The sequence below is a fragment of the Anopheles stephensi genome, chromosome 3 (genome assembly GCF_013141755.1).
Source record: "Anopheles stephensi strain Indian chromosome 3, UCI_ANSTEP_V1.0, whole genome shotgun sequence".
Lineage (NCBI taxonomy): Eukaryota > Metazoa > Arthropoda > Insecta > Diptera > Culicidae > Anopheles > Anopheles stephensi.
Window position 1 is genome coordinate 80,729,243 of NC_050203.1, and position 21,263 is coordinate 80,750,505.

The 21,263-nt window shown below is 43.8% G+C and overlaps 1 protein-coding gene across 3 annotated transcripts in view; it reads right to left on the reverse strand.

The window, feature by feature from the left end:
- Nucleotides 1-2,777: 2,777 nt before the first annotated feature.
- LOC118514612 overlaps nt 2,778-21,263 on the reverse strand; it is a 52,147-nt gene continuing 33,661 nt past the window's right edge. For 2 of the 3 annotated variants that reach the window (XM_036061608.1, XM_036061609.1), the window contains 3 exons: nt 8,404-10,139; nt 6,295-6,897; nt 2,778-3,730 (listed from right to left, as the gene is read on the reverse strand). In XM_036061608.1, the coding sequence (XP_035917501.1) occupies nt 3,533-3,730; nt 6,295-6,897; nt 8,404-8,703 (1,101 nt within the window). In that variant the 5' untranslated portion in view covers nt 8,704-10,139 and the 3' untranslated portion in view covers nt 2,778-3,532. Of the gene's footprint in view, nt 3,731-6,294; nt 6,898-8,403; nt 10,140-10,653; nt 10,833-21,263 lie in introns of those variants that run through there. The other variant, XM_036061610.1, reaches the window with a different exon arrangement.

A 21,263-nucleotide genomic window follows, 5' to 3' on the forward strand; every position in this document is an offset into this window, starting at 1 on the left:
GGCCCACAGCCAGTACCGATCTCAACATTGATGTTCACCAAGCCCAAGTACGCCCAAGTGTCCTAGCTGCCAATCGATCATATTACAGCCTCATATGCGTATCTGAGTCAGAGAAACCCTCTGAGATACGTTCGAGAGTAAGTTGCTCAGAAAAATTATTGGCTCCGTATGTGTGGAAGGATAATAAAGGACCCATTACAATAATGATGCGATCATGCTGTACGCTGATCACATCATCGGCAGGAATCGGTAGGGTTATCATGTCACGAGAATGGTACCGAACGACCCAGTCCCAACCCAGACACTACCCCTATCTAAAGGTCCTTCAAGGCCGTCCACGGAATAGGTCGAGATATTGGATTGGCAGACGATAGTCAATATTGCTCTAGACCCTAGACCTATACCTGAGCAGTATTGAGGATTGTTGCAGCAGCGCCTGATGAGCAAATAGATAAGGCTTTCCTTATCCACTCCACTTCAAGCAGCCTATCCAGCTACTGGAATACCAAGTCCAGGAAACCAATAATGGGAATTTGTACCAGACAACCTTTCCAAATTCTAGAGCCACACCTGAAGAAGCTAAAGTTTAATGTAGAACAAAATGGTTATTATTTTTAAGCTCCTCAAGCCTTCAGATACCTTCAGTGTCCTTCCTGTTCTTGGCTTAATGACCCGTGGCGTGGGCATGCCGGCCATATAATTGCTTAATAGAATTAGACTGTCAGTCTTTCCTACCGATGATCGTATTCGGTCCAGTCAGTGATTTGATTCCAAGGTCCAGATCAAGATTTGACCCTCGGTCCTGTGGTGTAAAGACCAGCGTTGCTATCACCTTGGTCACCGGACCATCAGTCACAAAAAATCCATGTCCAAAAACGTTTCCACACAATGTTATTAAAATGAACTTACCCGCGAAAGAGTGCTGCGCTTGCATAAAAATGTACTTCAAGCCCTTGATACTCTTGCCTCCAAAAGTCACGCTCATCGTTCCATCATCATCTTGAAACACCCGGTATTACCTCTCGACCATACTAACACAATAAATTCTAGCACCGTGACACACTTAGAGGCACCCATCGCCTTAAAACATTCCACACTTGCCACTACTAAACCCTTTTCTCTAATGCTCCAACTCTCTCTCTCTCTCACCAGATCGCTTCGCTATCCCAAACCAACTTCACCATCACCGTCGATAAGGTTACATCTGGCTCCACTTCCTGGAAGGTTGATTGCCACCACCTTTACCTTCACTGCCAAGAAGTCAACGGTACACACCGGCCAAAGCAAGTAAGTGCAAATGTTATTTTACAATTATTTCTCAAGTGGCCACACGCTGCGAAAAGGCAACTCGCAGGACCGTTGCGCGTGTAACCGTTGTTCTGCAAGGACAGTGTCTGCCGTCGGCAGTGTTCTCGAGATAATGGGATAATAAAAACCGGGACACGAGCAGAACACCGGATCTCTGGGTTTGAATAGCAGAGAACGGACAAACAAAATGGCTTCACTGGAGTTCGCTTTTTTTGCTTTACTCTCCTCTGCGTACGAATTCTTGAAGTTGTTGGCCGTAAGTAGATACACTCGAACGAAATAATGTCATCAGAAGTTCCATTCGACGAAAGCTTCGGGTTCGGGTCCGGGTTCGGGTACTTAACTCTCGCCGGTCTGACGTTGAGTAGGATCCTTGCAGGGAACATTGCTTGCCCATCTCACCAAACCCACTTCTTCCCGTCCAGTCTCGCCGTCGATGACAATTTAACATTATTTACCAACTGCTTTGGACAATTTAGCCACAACTCGTTCCCAGCGGTCGTGCAAAAGGGAACAGAAAAAAATAAACACTGCTGCACTTGTTTCGGGACGTCCGGTAACAGAAAGCTTGTTTGGATCAACGTCACGTTTCCATCATTATTATCATCGACGAGGGCAGGTCTCTTGGTCCGAAAAGCGACAAGACACAAAAACCGTTCCGATGAGATAAAGAAGTTCTCGCGGAGGCCGGTCCGGTTTGGGGGACATTCTATTCTCGTCGGCTTCCATCAAGAGCATCCGTCGACGACGACATCCGGACAACCGAGATGAGATCCGTTTTTAATCAAGCACTTAGCAGAGACATTATTAGCGCCGAGTTCCTTCGCTCGGGGCGGGGGTACATCGTGAGTGTTAATCTGACATTTCGCCAAAACGCGAGAAAGTTCCACGCAATGTAGACAAATGTGGGAAAACTGGACAGACAGATGAAAATTTGGAGTCTGCAGTTCGCTGTGGCCGAAAGATCCAGACGTCATGCTGACGAGTTCCGGTACTTGCAGAATGTAATCAAAAACTCGTTAACTTCAAGCGCGACAATAAAGAGCGCGGCGATGAAGAATAGGATACTGTGCTTATGCTGCGCTTGGCCGGCTACGGAAGATAGAAGGACATGATGTTGATGTAAATGTTATTTTGTAACGACCGCTGTTGTCCTTTCGCTCGCGAAGTCCTCCCACCACAAGGAAGAGATGTAAAGATCTCCCACGGAAATGAAACTCACGGACGCAGATTGAATGGATGATAATGTGATAAAGTGAAACTAAGAACGCAAATTGAATGTGACCTCACGGGCAAACTCTCCTCTGTGACAGACAAACAAAAACCCGATTTAAATCCATTTAGACAAGCGGCGTACTGGGGAGCTTTCACTTCACGCGGGTTTCAGTTTCACTTACCCTGTTACGCGGGGAAGACGGCTTCAGGTTTTCGGATTGTGGTTTCGCAGTACAAATCCTCTCTCGACTTGGTTCTTTCGCTATGCTTAACTTTACAAGTCATTTATTTCCGTCAATACGCCAATGTACGAACACATACATATACTTATCCAGCCTAGTTTGTATATCTTAGGGTACGCGTACGCAGTATAATGCTAGGGCACATGTTCCAGTACTCACCGTCCGCCCTTGAAACGGACGTTCAATTCTTAAATCAATGCTCAATCTAACGATTGTTACGCTTCCTGTCGCGACGCGCTGCCTGCTCTGCGCCCACCTTGTCCAGATGGCGTGCCAAGACAATGGGTGGTAACGTTCGGTTGTCTGTATCACAATATCAAAAACAGGACTACTGCCACCCGAAGAAGGATCACTCTTTACCGTGCCTCGTATCAAGTACCTGGGTACTGGTCTTGACGCGTCACTACATTTTGATTGTTATTTCTATTGCCGGTTTAGGGTACGTAGGGCGGGCGTAAAGCCTTACCGGCAAACACATGTTGGGAACTTCCGCACCGAAAACTTTCCTGCAGGCATCTCCCACACACACACACCCAAACTCTCCTCCACGCAGGCACTATTTACACGCTGCTATTTGACACGCTATTTACAAACTCATCAGAAAGCTGACTTTTGCACAGCCGCAGCAGCTAACTGCCTTCCATCTGGTGTCACCGGCAGGCAACCGCGGGTGGTTATCCTCCGTTTCCCCAGGGAATAACGCCAATGTTATCAAAATGTTGCACCGAAAACACACCTCGGACGCAGACGGGTGGGACCGAGCATTACTACGAGCAGATGTCTAGGTCGGAGAACAGCTTGGCGAACTCGTTCAGCGCACTGTAGGTATCGTAGTCGTCCGTGTGTTTGCACTTGGTCGGGATGTTTTGCGGTCGTGGCAGTGACAGCGGAACCGGAAGCATCTCCGGCATTACCGAGTGGTGCGTTATCAGTGCGCGCAGTGAGGAAAATTCCTTCGTGAAGCCCTGGAATGAATGAAGATGGGGGAGAAAGATGTTGTTGGTGACGGGTAATATTGAGTTTTACTTCGCCCAAAGAGCAGAGTGGCATGGTGTCACGGTGGGTGCGTTGGCATTTTAAGGAGTGTGGCGTGCGTGGTTTTACGATATGTGTGGTATTTGGATAAAACCTCGCCAAGACTAGGATGTGAAATTCAACACGGTTTTGGAGAGCTCCCCCGGGGGATGTTTTATAGCAAAGAGGTAGTACTTATGGAATGTTAAGAAAAATATAAGGTGCACGTATTCCTTTAAATGTGGCAAGAGATAGCAATGAAACCAAAATCGAATTTTCACCGATGAGAATATATGCTAAAAAATAAAAATATAAAATCTACTTATCACTTATCAACATTTTAATAATTTTAGCAATGTACTAAAACTAAAATTTGATTTTATAGTAGCTCTTATTCGCTGTTGACTAAGTTGGAAAAATAACAGAGTTTCCAGCCATATAATGGAATTTTCCGAGCACTCAGGAGAGTTTTTCAAACAAATAATGGATTTTTTTCAGCCATCTGTAGAATTTTGTAATCTAATAATGGCTTCTTACAGTTCAAATAGTTAAGATGACTTTGCAAATAACAGTGGATTTTCTTCTATTTATTCTTTGACACTACAACCTTGGAAGGTCTTGGTCAGCCATTTGTTGCCTTCCTTGACTTTTGGAGCTGAAAGGGGAGACGGCCCAGATTAATGAAGTGGTAGTGAAGGGAGAATCGAATCGTAATCGTATTCCAATCAAATGCCAAAGGATTCCCAATCAAATCCCAATGCAATTTCAATGAAATTCTAATCGAATCCCAATCGAATCCCAAACGAAACACATATGAATCCCAATCCAATTCCTATCGAACTTCAATGGAATTCCAATTCGATCCCAATGATTCCCAATCGGATTCAGATCGCATTCGGATCTTTATCGAATCCGAATCCCTATCCCTATGGATTCCGAATCGAATTCGAATCCATCATTTCTAATTCGAATGTTTCTAGTGATTGAATCTTCTAATCTTCTGAATCCCGAATCTTACACCACTAGCCTGGATGGGAATTGATCGCTTCTATTGCCGTTTGATGGAGCCATTAGCGCTTAGGCCATCGGACCGCGAGCTATGGATAAGGGAGTCGTTATTCAAATAACATTTCTGACGCGTTAAACCCATTCGAATGTGAAATTTCACGGTTGATTGCCAAGATCAATTGCCGCGTTGTAAATATCCCCTATCTGCATGATTCCTCTATATGATTGCAAAATTCTACAGCAGATTTGAAATGTCCTCTTTCTCTTGACTGATTCGAAACTTCAATTATAAGGATCTAAACACCATTATTGCAGCTCAAAATCCAACTTACCAAATGCTTAAAACCAATCGCTTTAATATTTTTTCCAATTTCAAATTCAATAACAATATGTATCGACATCATTAGCTAGAACCATTGCCTGTTCCCACATACATTATTCAACCAGCAGTGTCTCATTGCATTAAAGCGTGCCAAATGAGTACCCGTTTCTAACAAAAAAAAAGCATATTAATTTGCACCACATAAGCCGGCTTGGGAATCAGCTCTTCGCCAATGCGATCCCCTTTTAGCTAGCGCCCCAAACACAGACTATGGCTTTAAATGCATGATTTATGGAACGGGGGCGAATGCACACATATTCATTGAAAATTTATAGCCATTTATGCACCCAGTATCCCTGTATTCCTCAGCTGCAATGTCTAGCTGGGTGGGAAAAATCGGACCCCCGGAAAAAAAACCTAAAATGGATGATAAACATGTTTTTCACATCACTAACCCTTTTCAGCTGTGGTGTCAGCTTTCAGGACACGTCCCGAACGGTGTTCCCAGTTCAATAGCGTATGATTAGCATGTAAATAAGCTGCAAAATGCCGTCCATCTATCGGTCCATACACACTCGCAGCTACATTATTGGTTACAAATTGAATATAATGTCGCACCGGAATCGTTTAGTGCAGCGCGCTGCGATCCTGACACATTATTGTGGAATGGATTTATTTTACCATAAAATACGCTCACATCAGCTAATGTTGACTCTGGAGAGTGTTTTCTTCCGGTTCGTTTAACTGCGATTAGAGCGGCTGACGGTGCTTCAGAAATTGCATTAAATTGAGTGACTAACTTCACCTCACCGCATTACAAGCGGAATTCCTCACGTAGCGGGAACTATAATGGGTCGCCATTTTAAATATTGCCTGTGCCCGACCAATTAAGGACCACTTTCGAACTTTTTGTCAATCATTTAGGACGACCGGTGGCTTGTAGTTTAAATTCCACTTTATCCCATCTCACTCTCGCTCTCTCTCTCTCTCTCTCACTGTATATGTGAGCAGCGATCTAACATTATCCACGACCAAAATTGAGCTTCCGGTTGGGAAAATTCTACCCCCCCCTTGGAAACAGGAAACAGGTGCCCACGATCATGATGATACAAAATTTCTACATACGTACAACCAACACACGCGTACACACATCCGTACCGCCAAGTCCCGCGAGCAATAAATTACCTTAATTTTATATCCACGCTCGGTTTTCATAATTAAATAGTGCACCACCTTCGGACCTGGCCCCGGTGGAACGCGTAACGATAGCGCGAAGCATCCGTGCTTGGTGGTGCTTCGCCGCACCAAGAACGCACCCGGACTCTGCTGCGTCAGTACCTCGAGCGACAGTTCGCGCGGCAATCCGGCCTGAAACCAGGACGCCCGGTTCAGTTCTTCGCTGTCCTCACCGAGGCTAACGCTGTTCAGACTGTCCGCATGCTTGGGTGGCGTTAGCGTTGGGAAGCGTTTCGGGCTCGAGCTGGCACTGTTTGTCTGTCGGATCAGGTTCCGCTTAAACTCGTACTCCACCCCGTCGGCCACGGTTGTCGTCGAGGCGATGGTCGCCGTCGTCGCGCCATTACCGCCCGGCAGCAAACGGGTCGAGCCGGCGAACGATTGCTTGCACGAGTCGCCGAACTTGCTCGACACGATCTGGTCCAGCGTGTAGATGTCCTCGGACAGGATGTCGTTAAGCTTCTTCTGCGGCGAGGTGGGCGATGATTTATGGCACATCAGCGGCAAACTTTCCTCGGTGCTGCGCAGAAACCCGAGGGCAAACCGTTTGATCTGCGTGTGGAGATAGATGGAGAAGAGAGAGAGAGAGAGAGAGAGAGAGAGAGAGAGAGAGATGTTACAAGCTGGTATTAGAACTTTGGGCACAGCGAGATTCCTAAAGTGCGCGATATCGCGATTTTGGAAATGGTTTATCGCGCGTCGTACTGTGTGTTTTTATCTCAAACCCTCCCGGTACGCACGCATCGGCGTAATGCGTCCTCTCCTATCGCCTCAGGGGTTATGGTCTGGTTGGTTGTTTGCTTTCGAGTCTGGCAGGTCCCGTCCATCCGATCACATGTGTGTCGCGAGTGTGTCAGGTTTGAGAAACAATATCAATTACAATCATTTGTCTCCCGGTGAAATACGCTTGATACCGGTCTGTGACCGGCCGACCGACTGTCCGACGATTACAGATGTTGATTGAGAGTGGGATTAATGACAGGCGTGCTTGTGTGGACTGTGAACGGAGATTTGAAATTATGGAACATGTCCCTTTCGGAAGCAGGACGCAGTAATTTGTCCGCCAATCGTAGTACGAGCTAGATTCGTGGAGACGTAATTGAAAAATGAGACCGGTATTTTAAAATTAATCGACGGTACAGTGTTGCCTAACATTTTGGCCTATTCGTGAAGCAGGTTTTGCCTTTGACCCTAAGGGATATAATTCCTATCATAATGATCAAGATAAATTTGGAGTATAAGCCCTTTATAAGGGGAACATTTAAACTTTACGACCTAGCGAGGGATAAAGTTGGTACGCCTATTGCATACATTTAGGCGTTTTTGATGGCCGAATGGATGAGAATTGGCACAACATTTGAGAAAAGTGATTTAATCAATTTATACTTTAAAAAACGATATAAAATCCAACCAGGATGACTCCAGTTTATGAAAGACAAAATGTATTACAAATTGCATAAATTAAGGTGTTTCTAATAACAGGAAAAATGAGTATTTGCCCAACTGTACCAATTCCTAATTTGCAATCGAAGCCTGACCCAACCAGAACAAGTTCAACTTTTTGAAGGAAAGCTTATCTCACAGATTGCATACATTTAGGCGCTTTTTAAACAGTTTGATACTTAACCGTTTCAATCATAATTCAATTTTAATGCCCAATAAAAAGGATATAACAACATTGAATTCAACGTGTGAACATCGCAATATTGATGCCACCAATATCTGACGACACAATCATTGGGCAATAAATAATATGTCAACCATGATCTACAAATGTAACGACATCAAAAAGCCACATGTTACGTCCCATAACGTGAACCTTGCGCCATACTTGTGCCAGTACAAACCCGAACCGAGGGTCCCGAATCTGACAGTGACCAATCCGGGCCAGAAATGAATTTATCTTTCGCTCAGTTAGCACCACAAGAAACGCACGATCTTAAGGTACAATAATCCTAACCTCACACACACACACACACATCCAGACGGAGCCATTTCATTTTCCAACCAAAGTCCATCTGTTTCCGCACGGTATATCCACCCAATAAAATCACTTACCAGTGCCGGTTTCTCCATGAACTTGATGCAATTATTCATCTCGCCCGTCGGCGACCCGCTGCTATCCTCGTCGGACGAAGTGAGCAGCAGCGGATCCGCGGTGTAATTTACATTTTCATCGCATTTGTTATACGCCGTACCACCGCCGGTGGTCCGCCGGTGCGACGGTGGAGTTTGCCTTGCTGGTGGCAGTACGTCCGAACCGTCCAGCAGGTCGTAACTGCACTTGCGAGGATGCTTACGATCCATCCGCTCCGTGTTGCTGGTGGTTGTGTCGTTAAAATATTCCACTTCCTGCATGTCCGGACAAGCGGTGGCGTTCGTTGTGCGCGCGCGACGATCGTGTGTGCCCCACCGTAAGGGCACTATTGTTTCTCCACCGGCCTTTTGTGGAGGATGTCTTTTTATTTCTGTCCCAGTCCCTGGTTTTCGCTTTCAATTTCACAATTCCGGACAGGCTCTGGCTTCAGGAGTTTCTCGTTTGTGTCGCGTTCAATACGGAAGGCGGATTCGAAGCGAAAGGCACACACACACACACTGGGGTGCAATATCCAATCCGACCGCGAACCAAGTGTGCCCCAGAGTTCACCCCACACACACACACACAGTTTAACCGATCCACCTATTGACTGGTAGTCCGTAGTTTCAAATCCGTCTGTCGTGATTTTTTTTCTCGCTTCTCTCACCAGTACCACTTTAGTCCTGCAGCAGGAGATCCATTTTTACTAGCCCTTTCTATAGCAATACATTTTATTCAGACCTCCAACAATTTCCCACCCAGTGGGCCACTTCTACCATGGGCCTTTTGTTCAAGAATTGCCAGGACCAGGTCGGCAGGGTTTTGCGATCTTGTTTAAATTTATTTTTCGCTCACCGCGTGTAAAACTCCGCAAGGACCGCGCGAAAGAGTGGATCAACTGTTTTGTGCTGTGATTATTTGTGTTTGCGTTTCTTTGTGTGTCCTTCACTCGTTTGCCCTAGCACTCGAGCATGCACTACTACTCATCGGCTGACCGATGCTCGCGAAAATCTGTTTCACGCGAAACAGACCCTCACTGCCGCCACATTGTGATCCTATTTTTATACTTCGTTGTGTTTTTTCCACTGTCCGCTTCTCACTGAGTACTCTTCTACTGCAGGATACACTCGTTTTTATCTCCTATTAATTTATTGCTCTCTATCATGCGAACCGACGGAACGGGTAGAAGCAAAAAAAAGGAAAAAGCCCTCCCCGAGAGAGCTCACAACCGCAACAACTACACAACCTGGTTGCCGGCCCCACCCGGAGTAATTTATTCGTTCCTCGGTGTGCTCTGGTGGCTTTTTTAAAGATTTATACTTGTTTGCACCACTACCACCACCTTCGATTGCGCGCCTCTAAACCACACACATTCCTGGAGTTTTCTCCTGTTTTTTTTTTTTCACCGACACTTTAGATCGCGAGGTCACACAAAAATTGCAGACTCGCTGCAAATCTGCTGTAAAGCAATCCACCCTATTCACTCGATGAAAAATTCTATGCGCGTGTGTAGAGTTTGTTTTATCTTCCTGTGTGCACTTCACTTTTTGGTTATCAAACGTTCGGTTTTGCTTATGACTTGTGCGATACTATCGACCGTCGGTGGGGGGCACAAATTTATACCGAAATCCGTCGCTGATACGTGGATTTATTTACCGTACACCTGGGTTGATTGGTAGAAATAATTTTTTTTTTCGGCCTCGTCGGTAAGTGCATTCTGGAAAAAGCATAAAAGAGATAGGAAAAATCGTTAGTGCAGTGTTACGGAAGATCATCAATTTCTATCAATTACGGGTGGAAGAAAGAAATATAAATCAACGGTTCATTATTTCCATGGAAGATTTTAAGTACTTGTATTCTGTACGATGTGTGTACGGGTTTTCAAAGCATTGCAAAATTCCAGTTTTTAATAAGCTTTAATTGCAATCTATTTTCAGTTTCTCTAACGATCAGTTTTATGAGCTTAAAGTGAATAAATTTAACAATTATTTACATTCTATAAGGCATTGATCACGGTGACAGCGCTGAAAAAGTCGTTCATTTATTCGCACTCGATATTGTGTGTTACAGATTGCATACTTTTAGGCGTTTCTTCATATTTCTACAATATTTCAAATTGATATGCTTCACTTCAGTTTAAAAAAAACGTTTAACTTAACTTTAAAGTAGTTTATGGGTATAATTACAGTTTTATAAAAGCTATTACAAAGTCATGCTATTGTAACGCTTACCCGACTCAAAATGTACCCTCTATTTCGAAACTGCACACGATCCGGCACGCTTAAATCGGTTCTGCAATTAACACTGATTAGAAAACTCCACCGTTCGCAACCAACCATTTCGAAAGCGGAAGCTAATCTAGCTCCAAAAAAAAAGGAAATCCCCTTAAAACTACCTCTAGCACCTGAGAAAAAAAAACCTTTCTCTTGCTATGCAATTTTTCCTCCTTTAATTTGCTTGTTGAGTAGCCAGAAAAAAAGGACTGTCATTTTCGCTCGCTGCTCGTTCAACGCCAATGTTGTAATAATTAAAAGGGAGCAAATGAGCAAACAGTTTTCATAAATTGATCCTATTTACGGTACCGTTTGTATGCACACTGCACAAACACACCGGGCGCGTATTATCCTTTTTTTTTGCTCCAGTACCTTACGAAATGCCGCACATCGCATGGCACACGCGGACGCAAAGGATAATAAGCACCAGAAAAATGGAGCACTCGTGGAAAGGAAAAATCCAACGCTAATTCGTTCTCACACTGCTACTGCTTTCAGATGCAATGAGTGTGCTAGTATAGAGGGGGAAAAAGCACAACTATCTTGCATCCTTTTCCCACCTGATACGAAGGGTTCGTCGCTTAATAACCTTACCAAAGAAATCCGAGTGTCAGTTAGCGTTGCTTTTTTTTTTTTTGGAAACGTCAGATGCCACTAAACCGTGCATTCGCCAGCATTCCGGTTCACCTTCTTCAAGCAAAACTACCAATTGAGCAACCTGGTCTAGCCCTTTAACCTTGCTGCACGCTACCAGCGACAGACTTAAGCTACAAGATAGGAGGATGAGTGTGACTCCTATCTCGAACGTTGCATGTGCAGCACCAATTTGTGTTCCCAGTCAGATGCACTTGCATTGGTAAGCTCGAAAAAAAGGAGGAAAACCCCGACACGAAATACCGGATAAGAAACACCTCCAATACCTCGACCGTAGTATCCATAACGGTGCGAGCTTGCCATAATGGAATGGATTAAATCTCATTGCTGGGCACCGTATTCTCCCTCGGGATGGGTGCATTCTACTCTTTCATTGGTTTCGTTTAGCTTTCTTTAATTTACCCAGACCAGCTTAAGTATCTCATCAGACTCGTCTGCTTCATTCACAGACAAGCCGACATCCAGCAGGACGCCGTTTCTTACAGTTAAACCCAAACCACACAGAACACGAACTTCCTGTTTTCCGTCGACTTCCCTCTCGAGCGTTCAACAAGGACTTCATCTAAAGCACACCAATCACAACTAAAAAATTCCAAACCACACTTTCCGCTGGTCCGCTGCCAGCTTTTCACTTTCGAGACGCATTTGTAAGGATTCTTCAATTCCGTGTGCAACTATTTCCTGCAGTTTTTCTCTGCCTTCTCACGAACAATCCGCCTCCAAGCTTCCTTTCCAAGACGAATCCGAAGAAAAAAAGGAAAGTCGAAGAAAACCGATCGTAAAGATGAAAAACAACTTCCACAAAGTCTCTGTCGAACGAGTGACGGTGTTTGTAGGAAGCTCACGCGATGTGGTTGAAGAAGCGGACGTGAAAGAAAGCATGGAAAAATCCTCCTTCCAGCGTTGGGTTGGTTTTCTTTTGAGCCACACTTCGCGAAACGGAGGAAAAAGTGCAACCAACCCTACCGGTTTGAATAGGATGGACGGCTTCCGCTTGCACATCGCTCCCGATGCTCCACAGGACTCCGTAACCGAACGAAGATTCTTCAATAGCAGAGATTAAACTCTCGACTGTGCGCTGGCAAGATGTAAAATTAATCAAGCGAAATTGACGGAAAAACAGCAAGAGGTAACTGGGGAAAATAAAGCTTCACTCGCTTGCGTTCTTTACCGGAAAAATAGTACCGTCAAATAAAAGGGAAAGAGGGCGAGAATTTCCCGTTCCACTATGTCAATCTTTGGATGCCACTCGCTGAGAAATAGGAACATTCCTGTGACGGTGACGTTTGGGGCCAGGGGGGGTTGAGTAAAATCCTTCAAACACTCGAGGAAAAACTCGGATGCGAAAAACCCCGGTGTCAGAGTTAATTACAAGATTTGCAGGACTTCAAACATACCATCGCTATATCATGCCACGATGGTAGAGAAGATCGGTGAAGATCGCATTAGTACCGCACGAGGCATTCTATTTCTTGCATCTAGCAGTAAAACTTCTCTCTCTCTCTCTCTCTCTCTCTCTCTCCTTTCTTTTTGCCAAGGGTAGAAAATGCTTTGAAGCATCCTTGTGTACGTGCGCTGCGGTCATCGGGGAAAAGTAGGGAGCGTTTTCGACCAGATCAATTTAATTATGAAATGAGACGACATGGGAAAAAGGTCGATGGAGGCTCCCAGTGTGACCGGAGATGCTGAGCAGCTGATCTCCTTGAGCGGGCATCCATTGAGCAAAAGGTGCCGGTTTTTCAAGCGTGAAAAGCTACCTCTTCTTGAGGCGTCGTGAAGATTGAGGTGGATTTCGCTTGGTTGAAGATGAGGAGATATTCGAGTGTTGGTTGATGCTTGTGAGTGAGTCACAGCTTGAGTATGGAAAATTATTTTGAAAAGGGCCCTTTTCACTTGGTACAAGGGCCGGCCTTAGTGTTTGCGAGATGAGGAGATGATTTCCGGCCATCAAAGAGATAATGTTCAGCTGATTCATAACGTCACTTCTAACCTTTTCTCTTCGGAAGGTTACATCGAACTTTGATTATCTACGAAATCTTGTCGGACGTCTTACACGATGGTTAATTAATTAGTGTTAATTACAATTGCTTTACAGAACTCCTGGAAATCGAATAGTTCCTAATTAGTCAACCGAATTTAAGAAAATAATTCCGACGTAATCCATTTGGGTTACCTCAAAAATGCTTGCTGCTTAGAACAATAGTAAAGTCTTGTTATCCATAAAAGGCAGGCCTTACCTAATAGATTGTTAATCCATGAAAGAAGAATAAGAAACCCTTAATATATTATCTAAAAATATTCACAAAACTCCAAATCAATGAGCTTGTCTTCAGAAGTAATGCAAAGAAACCAGCGCCTGCTGTTATGCAATTAGTATTAAAATTTTTGATTCCCTCTTGTTTCTAAGATTAAAACCATACACGAAATAATTTTATGCTGATACTAAAGATGCAACTTACAGGAAATTCAAGTTTTTTTTACTTATTTTAACACACAAATATAAACATTTCGACCACGTTGTCCCTAGGAAATTTATTTATTTATTTATAATTCCAGTATTACGGCATGACGCCGTATTGTCAACACCGCATGAAATAAAAAAAATATAAATTTATAACGATATATATATATATTTATATCGATCCACAAAAGGGCTTTACTCGCTAGAAACAAGTGTAATTGATTTTGCGAGCAGTTTATCTCTTTCAATCTCCAAAAAAACTGCCCATAAAATAGCGCCACCGCCTCTAGATTACTCATTCACCGCTAGCAAAGGGCAGTGAATCATTTTAAAACCTATCACAACCCATTGAAATCGTCCCCGACTAATCTAGGGGGTCTTTCCCAGTGCTATAACTTTTCCACGTATCTCGTAAAAACCCAGTTTTCCGAACCCTCGTCTAGCAATGGCTTTAAACACAACCACCAGCAACATTGGTGGACCCCGATTTCCCGTGCAATTTGTTTTCATTACCCGCCATCGTCGTGCGCTGTATCGTTACTGCTTCCAGTGACAGTTACAGCACAGTTAAAGCAGGCACCAAACTACCTACCACGCTCACACATGCCAGCCGTAAACATTGCCCAGACACAATAAATCGAATACCGGTTATCACACATTTAGCAAAAACGATAACGTTAATGGCTGGGCAATGGCCTCACTGGCCACAAGACCAGAGTTTTCCTCCCCAGAGCTGTCCATTCCTCGGTAGGCGAAACGATTTATCCTTCTTTTTTTTTGTTGCTGTTCCTCCACCTCCTAGTTCTCGCTCACTAAATGGTTTGGAAAAGCCGGAAAAGCTGTGAAGTTAAAGCGAAATAGGAAGGCCGGAAGTGAACAAACCACACCACAGACACGTGTCCCGGATAACGGAGAAGCAGGACAATTGCGCGATAAGATCTTCGTGTCTTTCTATGTGTGTGTGTGCCTGGTCTGGAAAGTCGTCGGACACTGCCGAGCCTTGGCTGAGATCATCATTTCATGGTCGCTTGTTAGAACTGGTTGGAACTGAATGAAGATGAGCCGCTTTTTCTGCTGTTGTAAAAATGAACAACCACAATCACTTCCAGACGACACTAAACTGGCACGAGGATTCTTTCTCGGCCATTTTGTTCGAGCGGGTTTTTTGCTCCAGAGCTGGATAGAGTGTCTCATATCCTCCAGTGACATGACCAGCTGCATGGGCACGATTTTCCAGTCGTTGTAAGAAATCAACAAGAAGAACTGAAGCTCAAAAGGATACTGCTTGGCCTTTTGCTACTTTCTTCAGGAATTTCTTGCCGAAGGATCGCCGACTAACCGGTGACCGCTGAAAGAACAAGACGAGAAGTAGCAGTAAAACAAAGCTGAAACCATAGCTCACACGCATCGTCGACCTCCCACCAGTCCACCCCTCTTGGGAGTTGAAGACAATGAAGACATGCGAGAGCCCCTTGTGTAAAGTCAACCCTACCTAAGCACGATAACGAGTGGACAAACCCTGCGCTAAAAGAATTCCCGTTCCTCTCTCTCTCTCTCCCTTGCTGCTGTTATTCGCTGTTAAAAGTCACTGCCAGCCACTGACCATTTTTGTCGGACCATGTCCACGGCGAAAGAATTTACGATGACGACGATGAAACGGAACCCCTTGACCGAACCACATGCTCACATGGGACGTCGGATAAAAATAGCCACACTGCTGGGCATGGGAGATGGGTGAGAGATTCGTTTCCCATTTTTCTTGCACCGTGCACTACAACTACGTTGGCAGTTCCCTGTACCCGTTAGCACTTCATGCCCTCGTCTAGAACCGAGAGCATAGGGCCATTTGTTATCAGGACAGGGCGGACAAAATTGAAAATATATGGCCCATTAGGACAAGTGTTCCTCGCGTAACCTCTGGGCTCTTCTCTTCACCGGTTTTTGGGTTTATCCCTGGCTGGATCAAATTCTTAACACAGTTCCAAGGATTTCGCACACACACACGGTAGAAACTGCGCAGAGGTACTCACTCAAAACCACAAGCAGCAACCTTCCGGCCTTCAGGATAGCGTCGTTTTTATTTTGCCATCGCTGAAGGACCCTTATTGCCGGAGGAATTTTCACACTAGCTTCTCTCGCACCGAAAAACGGTCCTTTGCTGTTGGTTCACGCAGAAGAAGTCATCACGAAATCTGTTTCGTCCCGCAACCCACAGAGATAATTGAGTCATTTAATTACTCACAATACGGAACCCATCCGTCCTCGCGTAGTGTGCAAAAATTGGTCTGCTGATTTGGCTGTCTTCGTGCATTTAGTGGCGAATATTGACCAACACACTCACTCCCCTGGACCAAACAGGCAAAGCAAGCAGCTTCACTTCAGACAGATGAAAGTGGGAACCTCGTCCGGTCAACGAAAAACTGCCAGAACCAGACCTAAACGACCCATTACAGCAACCCACTGCCACTATCAATTTGCTAAATGGATGGAGCTCGTATGTGTGCTCTCACACACAGAGACCGTCGGGCATCAAAGCGAAAGAAAATGATGCAGAAGTTGGAGTAGATTTTCCCCTTGATTGAGCAGTTCGCCCCAATTCGGCAACAGCGATTGAAAGTCCCAATGTTTGCGAGCACACGAGCTAACGATTGCAGCAATGGAGGTTCCGAAAATTGGCCAACTTAAATGTACTAACCATCATGCACGATTAGAAACAGAGTGTGTGTGTGTGTTGTAAAAAATAGCGCAAACCGCCATTTCATATCGAAAGACTCACGTGCTTTGTAACGCGAGTTTGTTGCAGTTGGTGGCTAGAGCGAACAAAAGGATCAAAGTTTCTTTCCACTCGCTTACCGGTGTACAAAAATAAACCCTCAAAAAGGGCTTCCGGTAAATTGCGGAATTCGAGTAAACAATCAGCGTTATGGTTCCGCTTCCGCTTTACCTAACCGATAAGCGACTGTTCACACAGATGGGAGAGGTACAAATGGTTTTAAATAAATTTTGCATTGTATTTTTGATAAGCATAACACACATACACAGACATGTGAGGCTTCACAACTCGATTTGTAAAATAAACCACTCCGAAACCTACTCAAACCATTTTGAACCCGGTTTAGCATGCTTTAACCGTAGCTGCAACTTGAACACGCTTGATTCAATGTAACAGAAAATATGATTATGAATGAATACAGTGGCTCACATCTAAATTGGGACACCAAAAATTTATTATCAACATATTCGAAAACGGCAGGGACTTGTCTGGAATAATTTTCACAAACAGTTCTGTAAAAAAAATCATGCTGATCGGCATTCTATCGCCGATTTGGATTACTTTATTAAATGCTTAATTTTTTTAAGAACAATTTGAATGATTTTTCTTATTCTGCTAAGAAAAAGAGTAAATAAATAAACACTGAATCGTGTAAAAGGTGATTCGAGCTATGATCGAATATTTGTAACAAACTCAACAAAGAGTTATGGGTACCAATTCATATGCGAGCCGCTGTACGCACTTATTCCCCCTTTTTCTGCGCTTCAAAATACGTTCGAATACATCCCAACAGCGCAGCAACAGTTATGCAAGCGTACGGTTGGGGCTTTTTTATATTAAATTTGATTTACAACACTCCAACCAGATCAAACGTGACGAACGGAGAGCTACGGTAGAACCGAAATCACTCCCAACAAGAGAAGGATCTGTACGCTTCACACTGCAACTATGCTTCTATCGGGTGGGAATTCGTACGAGAGCTTCAACGTGAAAAATTTCACAACGACATAAAGGCTCAGGTTATACACCAAATTAAATTGCTATTGTTATTGAATATTGGATTTATTTTATAAAGCGCTTCTAGTATGTAGAAATTGAATATCCGAGAAGCTGGTACTAACAAGAATTATATTTTAAAAAATTATCTCATTCCCACAAATTTAAACAATAAAAATGTTCATTATTTATATTTATTTAACGTGAATGTCTAGATATATAAAACAGGAAACATTACCAAAACCGAACAAGTTCTTTCCAAAAGAAATCTTGCTCCATGACGTCAACAAATGGCCAACACACTGTGGTAAAGTCCTCTCCACATTTTCCCGCCCAGCTCAGTAAGAGAATGATTGATAATGCATCGGTCAAACTTACCAGCTCAACCAATCAATATACCACCACCGAACGATATGAAAGATATATTTTTGTTGGGAGAAAAACAACACTTCCCAGGGCGATTCCGGGCTATCTTCTGCGTCATCCGGGATATCCGGCCACTTGTGCAGTCCTGTCCAATATCCTGGCCCAAAGTTATTTTGTTATGCTCGTCCCATGCTGCAACCGTCGCTGTTTAGAGTTGGTGAAGCTAATCGTTACTGGTAAACCAAGAAGCTGATGCTAGGCAAAGTATTTCATCAACATCAACATGACAGGAAGCCATCACCGGGAGCGACAATTTGGTGTTCGGCTAAAAGCAAAACAAAGTTCCCTTTCGCACTAGTCAGCGCATAGTACGTGAAGACAAAAAAACTGTAAACAGAGTCGGGATAATGGTGCTCTGAATATCCCAATATCCATTGCGAGGAACAAAAATAGCTTCAGTCATAGGATATTCCATTTGTAGCGGATACGTTTGGCAGACAGCTTGCTCTCCAAAATCTGTCAACTGTCTATCGAAGATTGTTGTACAACTTTCAGCAAGTCAGACATTCAAGACATCTTTTTTGTAAGAAATATCCGTATACAATTTTAAGTATGGAGCTCCTCCGGGATCAGCTCCAAAGAAAGAGTCTACGACTACTCCCATGTCTAAGTATCGATTGACTGCTTGCATCGCTGTCACCCTACCGCTGTCACACAGACGACAAAGAACACCCCACGCTGATTGAATCAAGAAAAGGATCGACCAGCCTCAAGTGCAGTGGAATAAACCAACCAAAATAAAGGACCAGAAAAATGGTCCAGACCTGAAAGGGCCGTTGAAAGAACGATGCCTTACAACAAACTTCCTAGAACAACTCCTTCAGCTGGTAAGACGTTGGGTAACTCCGAACGAGCAACCCCAAGTCTAAACCACATCCACCAGCTTCCTCATAAACCACAATTCGATAGCTGATAGACGTTTGACATTAATTCATTTATCACCGGGGCTAAACCGTTCGTTTTCTTGGGCGCTTCTTCGTCTCTGTCTTGGCCAATGTTTGTCTGGCCGGTGCCTGCGGACTGCGACAGCTGGTCAGATCACTGTTGGCAACGTTTAACATTAACCATTCTTGGCATCATGTTGCATAGATTGATTTCCGATTCTCCAGCTCCGGGTTCAAAGCCCGCCCGCTCCCTGTTCCCACTACGCCTACCAACCCGCTCCAATCCCTTCGAGCACATTGTTTAGCGTCGGGTTCCAGTTTTGTTTGCAATAAAATTGATTAAATTGAAATCAAATGCAGCACAGTCTGCCGAAAGGGAAGGGCTGAGGTTGCCGTTTTATGAATCACCACCATCCAATCCGACCAGGGCCGCGTGTAGGCGTTTATGTTTTGGCCCAAAACAAATCGTCCCAAAAACAAACAGCATGTCGATAACCGACGAGCGTTGGGGTTATGCGAAATGGATAACGTGGTGAATAATGCTACGGATTTTTTTTTACGACGCATCAATATCCTTCGTATTTCGCTCCCTATTTTTTCGCATCAGCAAAGCCGCAAAACAATAATGGGGTCAGTGTTTCTCAACTAAATCCAAACGACATAGTAATATTTTTTAATTAAACTGTACATAAAGTACTCTTGTTTGCTTGGCAATGAAACTTGACCGAAGTCCCATGGTATGGTATGTACTAAACATAGCTGATCGCTCAGAAATCCCGGGTCATTTGGAGACGTCTTAGACCATCAGACGTCTTAGAGTATATAAGAGAAATCTCTCCTGTATAACGTATTCAACAAATTTCTGGTCATAACTGAAATTTCAACAGCTTTCGTTTATCTTGGATCTGATCCGACAGTTCTACACTAGAATTTTCTTTTGATAGAGCATCCTTCCAGGCAGTCCTGTCAGTCTTAAATAGTACGCTTCGGAAGACGCAATTTTTGGTATTATTTTTCTCAAAGATGTAGACCATTTAAAATATAATATTTGTTTTAATTATGTCAAATCAAATCAGGAAAAAGATTTTGAAAACATATCTGGGAGGGTTTTCTAGTTCCCAAATCTGACTTTTCACCGATTGAGAACCACTGCCCTGAAATACCCTCCTTTATGCAGTAAGTTTTTCGTTACGATCTGGCCGCATTGCTAGTAATACTGGTAATTTGTAACGAAATTTTTGCACATAATTTATGAATTAAAAAACTCTTTGTAGGATTCGTGGCATCGGATAATAAAATCGAACCATTGGTTGAAAAACTAATCTTTTTACTGAGTGTTAATAAGGTCGATGCTCGGTTCAGCATAATTCACCAACTTCACCAACACCAATGATTCGATAACAAAAGTTAAAATGAAATAGCTTCTCAACGTTAAATTATTCCTCCAACAAAGTCATGTTTAACATGATTACATGAGCTGAACAGGAACAGCTCTCAAAAACACTTACTACCCACCTTGAGCGAAAGGTTAGGTGTCGTTTACTAAACCACTTGACAATGCACCATCCAAAGTCAAGGATATTATAAACTTGCTCCTTGCTCAAATAACAACCAACCAACGCTCGCACTCCTATCGCCTATCGTCACAATTGTGTTGAGCAAAAAAAAGAAGCACCATCCAGCATCCTCTTTCAATTACAGGTACAGGTACCTATTTACACCCACTTTTCTGACTTCTAGCTGTTGCCATTGGCGCAAAAAAAAAAATCACGAAAACCGCAACAAGGATTTTCCATTGCATACTAATCTTTTACTTCTGCAATCCCAAAGTGCAACAAAGTAGGATGGTGGCAGATGCACCGGTAACAACAGCAGATCGAGCAATTTCCATTGCAGTAATCGAAACGTTCATGTTCGTAACTTATTTGCGGTTTATTGCAGAGTTCCTCTGGGGGATCCTAAGGCATGACTAGGTTTTTTTTGTGTAAGCGTTGCTTCGTTTCAACATCATCTGCTGCAAGGCACCATCCGATCGGGAGCTTCAAACACCTGCTCTTTAACCACCAAAATTGGTACCAACTCAACCGCAATCCTTTAGCCTCTACGGTATGGCTCTAGAACCGCAACAGAAGTCATGGAGCTGTTTTTTTGAGGAGCTTCGAATGGATTTTCTATGTACCACATTTTCTGCAGTTGCGACATTAGTTTTCGTCCTTTTTTTTCGCCTCACCTACTCGTATATTTTACAATTGTTTATGGAGCACTATGTAAAACAGTGCTGCACTGTGAGGAATGAAAACACTCCACCCATCGCCTAAGCCACGCCATCATCGGATCCGCATCACCATATCGTGAGTACTTATTTTAATATTTT